The sequence below is a fragment of the Hippocampus bargibanti genome, linkage group LG16 (assembly GCF_051943395.1).
Source record: "Hippocampus bargibanti isolate YZ-2025 linkage group LG16, ASM5194339v1, whole genome shotgun sequence".
Lineage (NCBI taxonomy): Eukaryota > Metazoa > Chordata > Actinopteri > Syngnathiformes > Syngnathidae > Hippocampus > Hippocampus bargibanti.
The window spans coordinates 16244652-16259391 of record NC_142749.1 but is presented as its reverse complement, the minus strand read 5'-3'; the positions used below and the strand labels follow the sequence as shown (position 1 = coordinate 16259391).

Genomic DNA, 14740 nt, shown 5'->3' with positions numbered 1-14740 from the left:
CAAAATGGATAGAAAACAGTGAAATTTGGACTCGTTTCAACTTTGATAGTTCAAAGGCAGATTGTAGACTGCAAGGTTAAAATTCCCATCAAATAACCCGCACAAGCCATCTGTACATTTGATGCCAAAAGCTATCATCCCAGCTAAACAGAACACAATTGATGAGGAACTAGGTAAAATTATCGCAGAGAAAGCACCTACAAGGGATCATCAAGATGGTGAAAGAAGAAGGCTACGTTCCTCAACAAGTGTTTAATGCTGATGAAACCAGCCACTCCATTCCATCAAGCCATCAACGACCATCACAAAGGTAAATAAAACAACTTTATTATACAGTACAATTTATTTCTTTAATTATAATACAATAGCACATTTATTATACGTAAAATAAGCTATATTTTGTGTAGTTTTAAGGCTTAGAAAATTATATTTTATGGGGACCTGGGAACGGATTATTCTCATTTTAATGGTTTCCTATGAGAAAGTATTTTTTGGGATACACGCTTTTCACCTTACACACTGCGTCTGGGAACCAATTAAGTTCATAAGCCAAGGTATCATTCATTGTACAGTATATTAAAATGATCGCTTGCGTGAATGCAAATTAAGCTTTTGGAAGCTATTTGTCGAACATCCGGCCGATACCGCCCAGTATTGTACTTTTGCCAAAACAACAACAACAAAATGGTTGCCCACCCCGTTTTGTTTTGTTTTTTGTTTTTTTTTTTGTGATCAAGCAGGAAGACATTTTCTTTTGGCGGCATCCAAAAATACTCATTCAAGAGAATGAAAAAAGTCGGAACAAACGGTGGAAGCAAGTAGACAATCACACCTCGTATCCATTAAGTGCATCAGTGTGTGTGTGTGTGTGTGTGTGTGTGTGTGTGTGTGTGTGTGTGTGTGTGTGTGTGTGTGTGTGTGTGTGTGTGTGTGTGTGTGTGTGTGTGTGTGTGTGTGTGTGTGTGTGTGTGTGTGTGTGTGTGTGTGTTTTAAAGTCCAAACTCATCTACTCCATAACGCTCCTTCATGAGATATTTACATTGGCTATCTATTATGGATGGTGATGTGATTGAAGTTGAAGCGTTCCTCTCGTGACCTCATTCTGAACCCAACTGGACCACTTTTCAGTTCTTTTTTCTCCTTTCTTTAAAAAAAAAAATATATTTAAAAAAAAAAAATATATATATATATATATATATATATATATATATATATATATATATATATATATATACACACACACACAGTGAGACCTCAACTTACGAACTTAATTGGTTCCCAGACAGAGTGTGTAAGGCGAAAAGTGTGTATCTCAAAAATAAATTTCCCATAGGAAACCATTAAAATGGGAATAATCCGTTCCCGGGTTTCCATAAAATATACTTTTCAACTAAATAAGCCTTAAAACTACACACAACATACCTTATTATATGTATAATGAGAAAAATGCCTGTGTTGTGTTTTGATAGCAAATTGACGAGAGGAACCATGCTGGGCTGTTAGAGGATGACAGATTGGATGTATTTCGTCATTTATCTATTGATCTATTCATCTATCTATTGATTTATCTACTGATTTGATTTATTTATTGATTGTTTATTTGAGTATTTATTTGTGTATTTATTTGTTTATTCATTTCTGTATTTCAGTTTTTATTTATTTATTTGTTTATTTATTTATTCGTGTATTTATTTATGCCATTTGTTCGTGTATTTATTTGTGAATTTATTTGTTTATTCATTTCTGTAGTTCTGTATTTGTTTGTTCATTTATGTGTTCATTTATTTGTCCATTCATTTCTGTATTTATTTGTTTATGTAGTTCTGTATTTATTTATTTATTTATTGACTCATTATTTTTTTTTCATTTATTTGTTTGTGTATTTATTTGTGTATTAATTTGTTGATTCGTTTCTGTAGTTCTGTATTTATTTATTTATTTATTTATTTGTTTGAGTATTTATTTGTGGATTTATTGGTGGATTTATTTGTCTATTTATTTTTCTATTTATTTGTCTATTTATTTATTTATTTATTTATATTTATATTATTTATTTATTCATTTGTTTGTTTGTGTATTTATTTATGTATTTATTTGTTGATTCATTTCTGTAGTTCTGTATTTATTTGTGGATTTATTTGTTCATTGATTTGTCAATATTTGTTTATATTATTATTATTATATTATATTATTTCATATTATTATTATATTATTTTTATATTATTTATTTACTGATTTATTTATTCATTTATTTTTTTTTCCATGTATTTGTTTGTACATTTATTTGTTTATTTCAGTATCTCCGTAATTATTTCTATATTTCTGTATTTATTTGTTTATTTAATAATAATAATAATACATTTCATTTATAAGCGCCTTTCAAAACTCTCAAGGTCACTTTACATTCACGTGATCAACTTTTCTGTAGGTGAGCAGCGGCAGCCACACGCGCCAGCATTCACTGAACTCGGAAGTAAATAGATAGAAAGCTAGCTAACCAGCTAGTAAATAGCTAATAGACAGCCAACAGATAGCTAGCCACTTAGATAGTTATATAGCTAAAAGCTAGCTAGATAGATAGTTAGTTAGCTAATACACTGAATGTCCCTATTAAACTTACTACAGTGTGCTGTTTCCACCTTTGAACCCGTGTTTTCTTGACCTCCTCCGCCGCCCTATTTCCGCTCAACATCATCCATCTTCCCTCCCCCTTTTGCCTGACATACACAGACACACACACACACACACACACACACACACACACACACACACGCAATAAAAAAAGCTAGCTATTGAATAAATGAAAGCGGCATGTAAAACAGAAGACGAGTCATCTCATCAAGTGAGCCGCTGGGATGTTGACAGGTGGAAGCCGCCACTCCTTAAAGTAGTGTATACATGTGTGTATATGTGTGTGTGTGTGCATGCGTGTGTATGTGATATGATGAGTAGAATCTAAAAAAAAAAAGCCGAAAACGCGGACGTGCGCGTTCTGCGCGCTAACTAGGATGCGAGTCGCCATTTAAAAGTCGCCGAGCGTGGTCGCTTGAATGTGAGATGAGTGGCGACTGAATTATTCAGGCGCTCTAATTCCGGCCTGTTTTCTCTTTCTCTCTCTTGTATTGATGCTGTCAGGTGCGGGATGAGGATGGATAGGGGGGTGGGGGGGGGGGGGTCATCAATCGATCGGATGAATTTCTTTCTGTGTGACTAGAATGTCGCACTTATTTTTTGGTTGACGACACTGTGTACACGTAGCTATTTATACTGTCTATTAGCTATCTAGCTATCTGGCTGGCTACCTGTTAGCTGGCTAGCTATCTGGCTAACTATTAGGGCTGGCTATCGATTAGCTGGCTGGCTATCTGGTAGTTATTAGCTAGCTAGCTAGCTTGCTATCTTTTTGAGTTATTCCGGGTTGAGTGAACACTGGAGCTGCTCACTCACAGAAAAAAAAAAACGGATCCTGTGACTGTAAAGTGACCTTGAAAGTTTTGAAAGGCGCTTAGAAATGAAATGTATTATTATTATTGTTATTATTATTATTTCTGTTGTGATACATTTTTGCTGAAAAACGAACGGCAAAATGTTTTTCTCGCGGGAAAATTTGGAAACGGTCAATTTGAGTCATCTTCATGTTTATTTGTTGGATTAGAAGTTTTCCAACATTCCTAACTGTCAATCAAATGGCAAAAAAAGTGTTGCTGCCCGCAGTCTCATCTTGGATAAAAGTGTAATCGGATTAGAAGTTTTCTAACATTCCTAACTGTCAAACAAATGCAAAAAATAAAATAAAAATGAAAAAAAGTTTGTTGCTGCCCGCAGTCTCCTCTTGGATAAAAGTGCTTGGATACAAGTACAATTGGAAGTTTTCCAACATTCTAACTGTCAAACAAATGCAAAAAAAAAAGTTTGTTGCCGCCCACAGTCTCCTCTTGGATAAAAGTGCTATTGGATTAGAAGTTTTCCAACATTCCTAACTGTCAATCAAATGGCAAAAAAAAGTGTTGCTGCCCGCAGTCTCATCTTGGATAAAAGTGTAATCGGATTAGAAGTTTTCTAACATTCCTAACTGTCAAACAAATGCAAAAAATAAAATAAAAATAAAAAAAAGTTTGTTGCTGCCCGCAGTCTCATCTTGGATAAAAGTGTAATCGGATTAGAAGTTTTCTAACATTCCTAACTGTCAAACAAATGCAAAAAATAAAATAAAAATGAAAAAAAGTTTGTTGCTGCCCGCAGTCTCCTCTTGGATAAAAGTGCTTGGATACAAGTACAATTGGAAGTTTTCCAACATTCTAACTGTCAAACAAATGCAAAAAAAAAAAGTTTGTTGCCGCCCACAGTCTCCTCTTGGATAAAAGTGCTATTGGATTAGAAGTTTTCCAACATTCCTAACTGTCAATCAAATGGCAAAAAAAAGTGTTGCTGCCCGCAGTCTCATCTTGGATAAAAGTGTAATCAGATTAGAAGTTTTCTAACATTCCTAACTGTCAAACAAATGCAAAAAAATTAAATAAAAATGAAAAAAAAGTTTGTTGCTGCCCGCAGTCTCCTCTTGGATAAAAATGTAATTGGATTAGTGGTTTTCCAACATTCCTAACTGTCAAACAATGCAAAAAAAAGTTTGTTGCTCCCCACAGTCTCCCCTTGGATAAAAATGTAATTGGATTAGAAGTTTTCCAACATTCCTAACTGTCAAAATGTAAAATGTGCAAAAAATGCAAAATGCAAAAATGCAAAAAATTAAATAAAAATGGTTTGTTGCTGCCCGTAGTCTCCTCTTTGATAAAAGTGTAATTTGTACATAACCCACATGCTGACGACCCTTGCCGACGAATTACTGCAGAATTAAAATCTACACATTAGTCGGACACTCTCCCTTGTTTTTCCCTTGCTGCCCGTAGTCTCCGATCAGATAAAATTAAAAGGTTTGACACATTATGAAAAGAAGAAAAAAAAAACATGATGAGATATAATTATTTATCTTTTTCCCGAATTGTACCGGTGCTACACTGCAGTCTCCACCCTGTCTCGACTTGCCCGTATTCTCCGATTGGATAAATTCTCCTCACTCTCGCGGCTTGCAGAACAGTTTCACGCGACTTTATCAACATACAAGAATGCTACTTGGCGTGTCAAAAAAATAAAAATAAACCGCTTGGCTTAAACTCAACGTGAAATTTTCCTGACTGGCTTTTTTTAAAGGAGTGACGCATGAGTGTTGCCGATTGCCGAGTTTGGCGCATAAGCCCCCCCCCCCCCCCCTCAACCTCCCAAACTCACATTTCACAGTCTAATCATATTAGCACCACCATTTTTTTTTCTTTTTAATCCAAATACTGAGCGCACTTTGCCTGAACTTCCTCCTCCGTGATCCGACGCTAGCTGTCGGCGAGGCTTCCTGGTGGAATTGCAAGGCCGAAATAAAGCGTGGCCGATTTTCCTGACAAACTTGAATGCCTCGTTTTGCATCAATAAATGGTGGAAAACGGGAGCTCTTATTCGCAATCAAAATGGAGTCCAGAATAAGACAGTACAACAAGAACCTGATTCGACACTTTATATGGTAAACGTGGTGGAAGGCGGCCATTTTGTTTTGTGCTTTTCTACCATTCGTGATGCTAATCCTTACACAAATCACATTTTTACCTTCGGGGAAGGTAAAAAAAAAAACATTGCCGGAGGTCTGACCAGCGCTTTATCGGCACCCCCCCCCCCCCCCAGCAAGAAAAAAGCCAGAACAAATTCGGCTAATGGGCGCTTCACGTCATGCTTTTCAACGCTAACCCCCCCCCCCCCCCCCCGATTTAATGAGAAGCTAACACATGCGGCAAAGTACTTAGTGCGAGCGCTTTCATTTCCACGCGCTGAAAACAACACTCATATGCCGGCTAATCCACGCTGAATATATTTTTTGGGGGTCGTTTTTGTTGCTGCTAACAGCTGCACGCCATCTGCTACATCCTACAAGGGTGATATTTATCCTTCCAAGCCGTATCTACGCTGGAGCAATGAGCGATTCTCTCGCCGTATCCCCCGACAATTTACGGCGCAAATTACCAAGGAGGAACACAGCGGCAAAGTTATACCGGAGGTCAATCGGGGGAATTGATCAAATACTAAAATGCAAAAAGGTGCTAAGCTAATCGATGGCAGGGTAGCAACTTCAGTTGATAAAGTGCAGTAAGGAACCATACGAATCCGGCAAGTGATGACATGGTAGCATGTTAGCGGATGCTATGCTAACAAGTTAGCAGCTGCTATGCTATCAGGTATCAAAGGACCAACGTGGAGGCAAGAAAGTGCTAAGGCAGATTGCTAAGGAAGTAGTTCAGTATGAAATGAGAATCGAAAACATTGCTAGCGTGCTAACAGCCACAATGCTAATGCCTTAAGAACGAGCAACGCCGTCGGAGGTCAATCGGGGGAATTGATGAAATACTAAAATGCAAAAAGGTGCTATGCTAATCGATGGCAAGATAGCAACTTCAGTTGATAAAGCGCGTGTGGCTGCCGCTGCTCACCCGCAGAAAAAATATCCTGTGACTGTAAAGTGTCCTTGAGAGTTTTGAATGGCGCTTATAAATGAAATGTATTATTGTTATTATTAGAAGGAACCATACGAATACGAAAAGTGATGACATGCTAACATGTTAGTGGCTGCTATGCTAACATGTTAGCAGTTGCTATGCTATAAGGTAGCAAAGGACCAACCTGGGGAAAGATTGCTCAGGAAGTAGTTCGGTCTGAAATGAGAATTGAAACAATGCTAGCGTGCTAACAGCCATGATGCTAATATATTGAAATGAGTAACACGGTCGAAGGTCAATCGGGGGAATTGATCAAATACTAAAATGCAAAAAGGTGTTATGCTAATCGATAGCAAGATAGCGACGTGAGTCGATAAAGTGCAGTCAGGAACCAGACGAATATGGCAAGTGATGACATGCTAACATGTTAGCATAGCAGTCGCTAACATGTTAGTGGATGTTATGCTAGCATGTTAGCAATCGCTACATTAAAGTGTTAGCAGCCGCTAGCTTAACAATGGGCAAAGAAAGCCAGATTGCTAAGGAACTAGTTCGATATGAAAGTTAGAATTGAGAAATGCTAGCATGCTAGCATCTTGAAAACAAGCAACGCAGTTTGTCACAATATAGTTTTTGTTATTGTCGTGTTGCGCATTAATATTCCATGTCGCGCGAGAGACGCCCATTGACGGTTTGTCCTCTACGAATTCAATTATCGGCGAGCCGCTTCACCCCCGCTAATCGAATAACGCGCCGCGTCAGCACATTTTGAGTCGACGACAAAAATGGAGGCAAAATGTCAGCCGCCCCCGAGAGGATTCGCGGGATGAGCGCCAGGTTTTAGGAAGCTCTCGAGTGTCCTTTGACGCCCGCGGCGACGGCGGGCTAGCTTATGAAAGAAAACAACAACAATCGGTGCCGCCGATTAAAAACCAAAATGCCGCGGGATCCCCGCTAAAAGGATTTAAAGAACCGCTGATTCTTCTCCTCTCGCCCCGGCTTCAAGTGAATCCTAGTCTTTGAGGGTTTCGCCGCGTCGAGTCAAGTGGCGGGTGCGCTCAAAGGCCTCGTATTCAAACGCGGGTTTTAAAGCCACTTTTTAGCGTCAAGTTGACGTTGGGATTGAGTGTTTTTCTGCAGTCCAAAAACTTGGCAACTTCGAATAATACGAATACGAATCCAAAAGTACCGCCCCTCCCCGCCTCAAAAGAAAAGGGCGGGGCTTGTCGGCCATTACGCCTGTCATCCTCTTAGACGCTAACAAACATGGCGGCTTGTTAGCATTTAATGTGAATACTTCTTGATTTATATATCTAGCTATCCAGCTATTTAACTGGCTAGCTATTTGCTATCTATTCGCTATCTAGCTGGCTTACTGTCTTTGTAGCTAGCTAGCTATTCAGCTATAATAATAATAATAATAATAATAATAATAATAATAATAATAATAATAATAATAATAATAATACATTTCATTTATAAGCCCCTTTCAAAACTCTCAAGGTCACTTTAAAGTCACAGGATCAGTTTTTGTGTGGGTGAGAAGCGGCAGTGGAAATCAAATAGATAGAAAGCTAGCTAGCTAGCTGATGGATAGCAAATAAATAGCTAATAGATAGCCGCCAGCAAGACAGCTTACAGCCAGTCAGCTAATAGCTAGCCAGCTAGCCAATGGATAGCTAATAAATAGCTAATAGATAGCCAGATACCCAACTGCTATCCAGCTAGACAGTTAGCTAGATAGCTTATAGATAACAAATATATAGCTAGCTTGGTAACCAGCGAGCTAGCTAATATATGGCAAAAAGAATGACTTTAGGAGAAAGAAATGAGTTTCTCAAAGTGAGAGTTTTCAGTCGAGAACCCAAGTTGCTATCTAGCTGGCTGGCTATCTAGCTAGCGATCTATTAGCTATATAGCTATCTATCCATCTAGCTATTGGATTGGATGTACCTTTATTCGTCTCGCAGTGGAGAAATGTGTATTTCTCAGCAGCAAAGTTATGACATGAAGAGGAAATGAAATAAAAAGCTATATATTGGATAGCTAGCTTTCTATCTATTTGAATTACTTCCGGGTTGAGTGAACGCTAGTGCGCGTGGCTACCGCTGCTTACAGACAAAAAAAAACTTATCCTGTGACTGTAAAGTGACCTTGAGAGTTTTGAAAGGCGCTTGGAAATGAAATGTATTATTATTATTATTATTATCAAAATGTCAGACAGATAAGACGAGCGAACAAACACGCCGCTATTGTGCTAGCATAGGATCATTACAAGCCTACCCCCCCCCCCCCCAAAAAAAAAAAAGCCCCCCGACCACGGGGAGATGTCTTACATGGCCAATAAAGAACAACAACACCACAGTATCCACTCCAACCCGCTTAGACGGGCTTGGATTTAGCCTTTTAGCTCTGTCGAGAGAGCGCAAATGTCAAACATGTTGCGTATTGTTAGCAATTCATGTTCTGCGGGCTTCCAAGACGAATCGGCGGTGGCCAACTTAAGCGTTTTTAATCTCTCACGCCCCGAGACCTCGAACCGTTTCGCCATTGACCTTGACGTCAACACAGAGGTCGTAAATTTGCATTTCTCACGGATGCTTCAAGAGGCGGGCAATTAGTACGACGGGATAAGCGGGCAAGTGAAGGCCTCTCGGATACGATTGCGCAATAGTCGATAATAACGACTTGATTTCGATTTTTGAAAGCGCCCGTAGACTACGGCTGCTTTATTATTTGACTTGTTGCCATGGGGACCAACACGAATAAATTCAGGTACAATGATACGTTGTCTTACGAACTTAATTGGTTCCCAGACAGAGTGTGTAAGGTGAAAAGTGTGTATCCCAAAAATTAATTTGCCATAGGAAACCATTCAAATGAACACAATCCGTTCCCAGGTCCCCATAAAACATAATGTGCCACTTTATAATTTTCTAAGACTTAAAACTACACAAAATATAACTTATTTTCTGCATAATAAATATGCTATGGTATTGTAATCGAAGAAATATTATTACTATGACTATATTCTCGCGAATTTAACGTTCATAAGGCAAAAAGTTCGGTAGCTTCAGCGTTCGTAAGCCGAGGTATCACTGCACAGTGATACCTTGGCTTACAAATTTAATTGGTTCCCAGTGTGTGAGGTGAAAAGTGTGTATCCCAAAAGTTAATTTCCCATCGAAAACCATTAAAATGAGAATAATCCGTTCCCAGGTCCCCATAAAACATAATGTTCTACTTTATAATTTTCTAAGCCTTAAAATTACACAAAATATATCTTATTTTATGTGTAATAAATGTGCTATGGTGTTGTAATGAAAGAAATATTATTACTATGACTATATTCTCGCGAATTTAACGTTCGTAAGGCAAAAAGTTTGTTAGCTAAAGCGTTCGTTAGCCGAGGAATCACTGCATTTGGTTTTAGTCAATGTGCTTGGATGTAGGGCTTTAAATCATGAGTAGGGTTTCAAATATGGATTCAAAGATAGGATTAAGCTAACTCAATACGAGTCAAGGCTCAGGTTTCAAAATCCAGCGAAAGGGTTTTCACGACAAGGTTAGCGTTTCAAGCAAGTGTTTCAGATCAGGATTAGGGTTTGGAATTCAAGACAGGATTAAGGTTTAGATCAAAGTATTGTGAGTGAAGACGAAGGATTCCAAGATAAGGTTGAAAGTCGCGTTTATGGTTACTCTCCATGTCTGTTTGGGTTTCAAAGTCATTCCGAGGTAGAGTTCGGGTTTAAAAACGAGGCTTTTAGGTAATACCACAAGTCAACTCTTGGGGGTGCTCTGTTTCACGAATCTGGTTCATGAATCAGGTTCACGAATGAGGTTCACGAATCGTCCGTTGCTCTTGTCTGTTCCAGCCGCCGCCGACCAAGACGGAAATCCGTGCCGGAGGACGAACTGCGGTCGAGGCCGCCAATGCGTACTAATGGCGACGACCGGCCGCGCCGAGTGCGTGTGTCAAGAGAAGTGCCGGGCGTCCTTCGTACCTGTCTGCGGTTCGGACGGACGCTTCTACGAAAACCACTGCGAGGTTTACCGGACCGCCTGCGCGGAGAGGAGGCGTATCTACGTGGTGCACAGCAAGGACTGTTTCTTCAAAGGTAAACGGCGTATCCGCGACGTCCTGGCATCGAGATCGCTGTGTATGCGGGCTACGAGTCGCGTAGGCTAAAGTAGCATTAGCGCCTTTGTGTCAGATTTCCTGAAAGTTTGAGTCGAATCAGTCAATGGATCCAAAATGATTGCCGGGATCCCGATTTGAAAATGCTACAATTTGGCTACATCGAATTGCGATATGATTCGAGACTCGATTAAGATCGGGATTCAGTCCGATTACGATGCAAATGAGTCAAATCAGATCTGAATCCAGATGATTCCCGGGGTACGATTGTGATTTGTTTCAACAGTGACGCGGTGAGGCTAACTCAAACGAATCTGACTATAATTACGACCTGATTGACGAATTGTGATATGACAGGGTATCGTTAAATTCAGCGGCTAATCAATATCGCGTACGATTGCGTCAGATCGACTCCGATCGGGTTCAATCCAAGTGCAATTGCCTCCAATAAAAACGCGGTCCAACGAACTTCGATTTGATTCATTCCGACTAACTCATTCATTGCCATTCACAAATTTATTCGGGAATTGAAAATATGACGTAGAACGCCATTCCCGAATTTGTTCGGGTTTTGGTTTTTCATCTATGGGTGCAGATAAAGCGCTGGTCAGACCTCTGGCAATGTTTTCCCTTCCACAAGGGGGCAGCATTGCCCTTTTTTGCCATGTTAGCGCTTTGTTTTAGCTTTAAGTGTTGTTAAAGTGCTAAATGAACCAATATGTACATACTATTGTATTTAGTACATCTGCCCCCATTTCAATCTCAGATAACTCCAGACCCATAAAACTTTATTAATTTTCATTAACTTGTTTTTTTTCTGATGAAACAAGACCATCTAAGGTTTCGGACGCTGCATTGAATGTTTATGTAGTCCTAAAACTCAATATTCTGTGGGTCCTGGAATTTGAGTGACAATGACAAAAACCCTGGCATTGGAGTGGACACATTTTTGTACATGCCTGGCAGTGAATGAGTTAATAAAATATGTGGAAGAAATAAATGAATAAATAATGCAGGCTTGCGTCGCCAACTGTATTTTTTTTAATTAAAATAAATTGTTTTTATAGCTTGTTTTGATGCAGGCACCTCAAGAGCTCCCTCGAGGGGTGTGAAGGACCCTAAAATGAAGTCTGCCTACTTGAAGGCTTTTTGACTTCCAATTTAATACAGAAACATTTCGGCGGGAAGCAAACAATTGTTTGTTTGAGGCACTTGTCAGGCGCGCCGCCTGCCGCTACGCCGCCGCCATCACCGTGGCAACCGGGGCCGTCTGTAGTGGATACTCATTTAATGGAGATGAAAGAATCAAATTGTTTCTTGCAGTCAGCAGCTCCATGCCCGGCGCTCGGGGTCGACTTTGTCGTCTGGGAAACGATAGCCTGACAAGTACTGACAACGGCACTTAAATGCGACGCCATTCATGCGGCGGCGAAGGAAGGCGACAGTGTGTACGCAAAGCTTTTTTTGTTCTCGCAAACTGCACATGATGGGAGATTGTCATTTTTTTATTTCCCTGGTCTTTCGTCAAGAAAAACAAAGACGCTGTGTTTGCCGAAATTCTTATTTTCCGCTACGTCCGATCGGGTTTAAAACGCCGCCGGTGCTTATTATTATCGTGATCACAAGTCAAGACTATTGCGGCGCCGCCTCTCTAATGTCAAAAAGAACCGTTTTTGACAACTTTTGGGAAATGGAAAATACAGTGATACGTTGGCTTAGGAACTTAATTGGTTCCCAGACAGAGTGTAAGGCAAAAAGTGTGTATCCCAAAAAAATATTTCCCATAGGGAACCATTGAAATGAGAATAATCCGTTCCCAGGTCTCCATAAAACATAATTTTCAACTAAATAAGCCTTAAAACTACACACAATATACCTGATTTTATGTATAATAAATATGCTATGGTATTATAATTAAAGAAATAAACTCTACGGTATAATAAAGTCATTTTATTGACCTTTGTGATGGTCGTTGATGGCTTGATGGAATAGAGTTGCCGGTTTCATCAGCATTAAACACTTGATGAGGAACGTAGTCTTCTTCTTTCACCATTTTGAGGAATGATCCCTTGTAGGTGCTTTCTCTGCGATAATTTTACCTAGTTCCTCATCAATTGTGTTCTGTTTAGCTGGGCTGATAGATTTTTGCATCAAGCGTACAGATGGCTTGTGCGGGTTATTTGTAGAGCCTGGTTGATGGGATATTTTAACCTGCCTGATTGATGGGATATTTTAACCTTGCAGTCGACACTCTTTGAACTATCAAAGTCGAAACAAGTCAAAATTTCACTGTTTTCTATCCATTTTGTCACTCTCTCTCCGTCGTCTGCCTGTCTTTTTAATTTTTAAACCACCTCTCCTCACTGCTGCATTCTTGACCAATCATGTGGCTTTAACCGAATACTGGGGGCGGGGAATAGAGGAAAAAAAAATGTTGGCAGCCATTTTTCTTTTTTTGGAGAATGGCAAAAAAGAAAAACAAAACATGAAAACTTGTCAAACTCAAAAACCAAACTACTTCCTGGATCAAAAAGGGCCGCACGTTTCATATCGCGCCAAGCTAACGTGCAGGCTCGCCGCCGCTAACGCTAAATATTATACACAATTTCTCTTATGTCGTTTGACAACAACACTACTTAAAATTCCACTTCATTCCGATTGGAGATTACGCCACTCCCTGATATCCCCCCCCCCCGTCCTTGTCGAACATCTGTTAGCGGCGTGGCTAACAATCTCCTTTTCCAGGTCAGATGAAATATCCTCTGATCCCCTCAAAGGTACGCCATGTGTAAATATAAAAGCTCAGTTTTTCTTAGTGTAGTTCACATGCGCGCTCACATGCCCGATCGTGGCGGCGGGTTTAATCGCCCCTGTTAAGCCGAAAGGGATCCCTTGCCCGCGTCGGCGCGCATAGCTAATCCACATTAGCCACGTTTGCTTGCCACATTAGGCCGCTGAAGCCAGACAACGAAAAAAAGGAGATGTGGGGGGTGGGGGAGGTGGTTAGGTGTCATGATTAAGACTGCCGGCGATGAAATAACAGCGGGCAAGCGGAAACGGAGTTGGAGGTGGCGCGCCAGATATTTTCACAACAAGCTAATTGACTTACACGGTCACTTGTTTGCAATTGAATGCGACTGAATGACAAATAACAGAGGGAGAGGGTGAGGGGGGGGGGGGGGGTGGTTGTCATGGTGACACAGTGGGTCTGAGAAGGTTTGTTTTTGCCAGTTTCAAAGTGTCCCACTAAAAATTTATGTGCCCATAAAGAGGACGATTAGTTCTGGCGGATCTGCAACTTGCTAGCTAGCTGCAACAACAACAACAATAATAATAATAATAATAATAATAATAATAATAATAATAATAATAATACATTTTATTCATGAGCGCCTTTCAAAACTCTCAATGTCACTTTACAGTCACAGGATGAAGATTTTCTGTGGGTGAGCAGCGGCAGGCACATGCGGAAGCGTTCACTCAACCCGGAAAGTTAGCTGGCTTGCTAATCGATAACTAATAGCTAGCTCGCTAGATAGCCAACTAGATAGCTTATAGATAGAAAATAGCATATAGATCGCAAATATATAGCTAGCTTGGTAGCCAGATAGCTAGCTAGCTAATAGATAGTAAATAGAATGACTTTAAGTATCTCAAATAGATAGAAAGCGAGCTAGCTAGCTACCGGATAGCTAATGGATAGCAAATAAATAGCGAATAGATAGCCATATAGCCAACAGTTAGCCAGCTAGAGAGCTTACAGCCAGCCAGCAAGACATCTAATCTCTGAAAAAAATGACTTTATGATGTCACAGTAAATAATACCAATCCTACCAAACTCCGGCAGATAATTTCTACACCCTCTTTGTTGTATGAAGCAGTTTTAGATTAACGAGGAGCGTCATTTTCACCAGTGGATCAGGGACGTCATGGTGAAATGTGCACGTCTGCTACAAGCTAACTATTGAAAGCAACCACAAAGCTGAAGCATCCATTGACAACAAAAGAGATTGTCTCACATCTCCCGTCCCACGTAAATCCGCTTCAATTCCAAGCTGCGACAGTTTTA

General features: G+C 40.0%; 1 protein-coding gene across 1 annotated transcript in view; it reads left to right on the top strand.

The window, feature by feature from the left end:
• fstl4 (follistatin like 4) overlaps positions 1–14740 on the top strand; it is a 94835-nt gene that overhangs the window by 27547 nt on the left and 52548 nt on the right. Inside the window, exon 4 of the mRNA XM_089017348.1 lies at positions 10409–10651. Coding sequence (XP_088873474.1) covers positions 10409–10651 — 243 coding nt within the window. The remainder of the gene's footprint in view (positions 1–10408; positions 10652–14740) is intronic.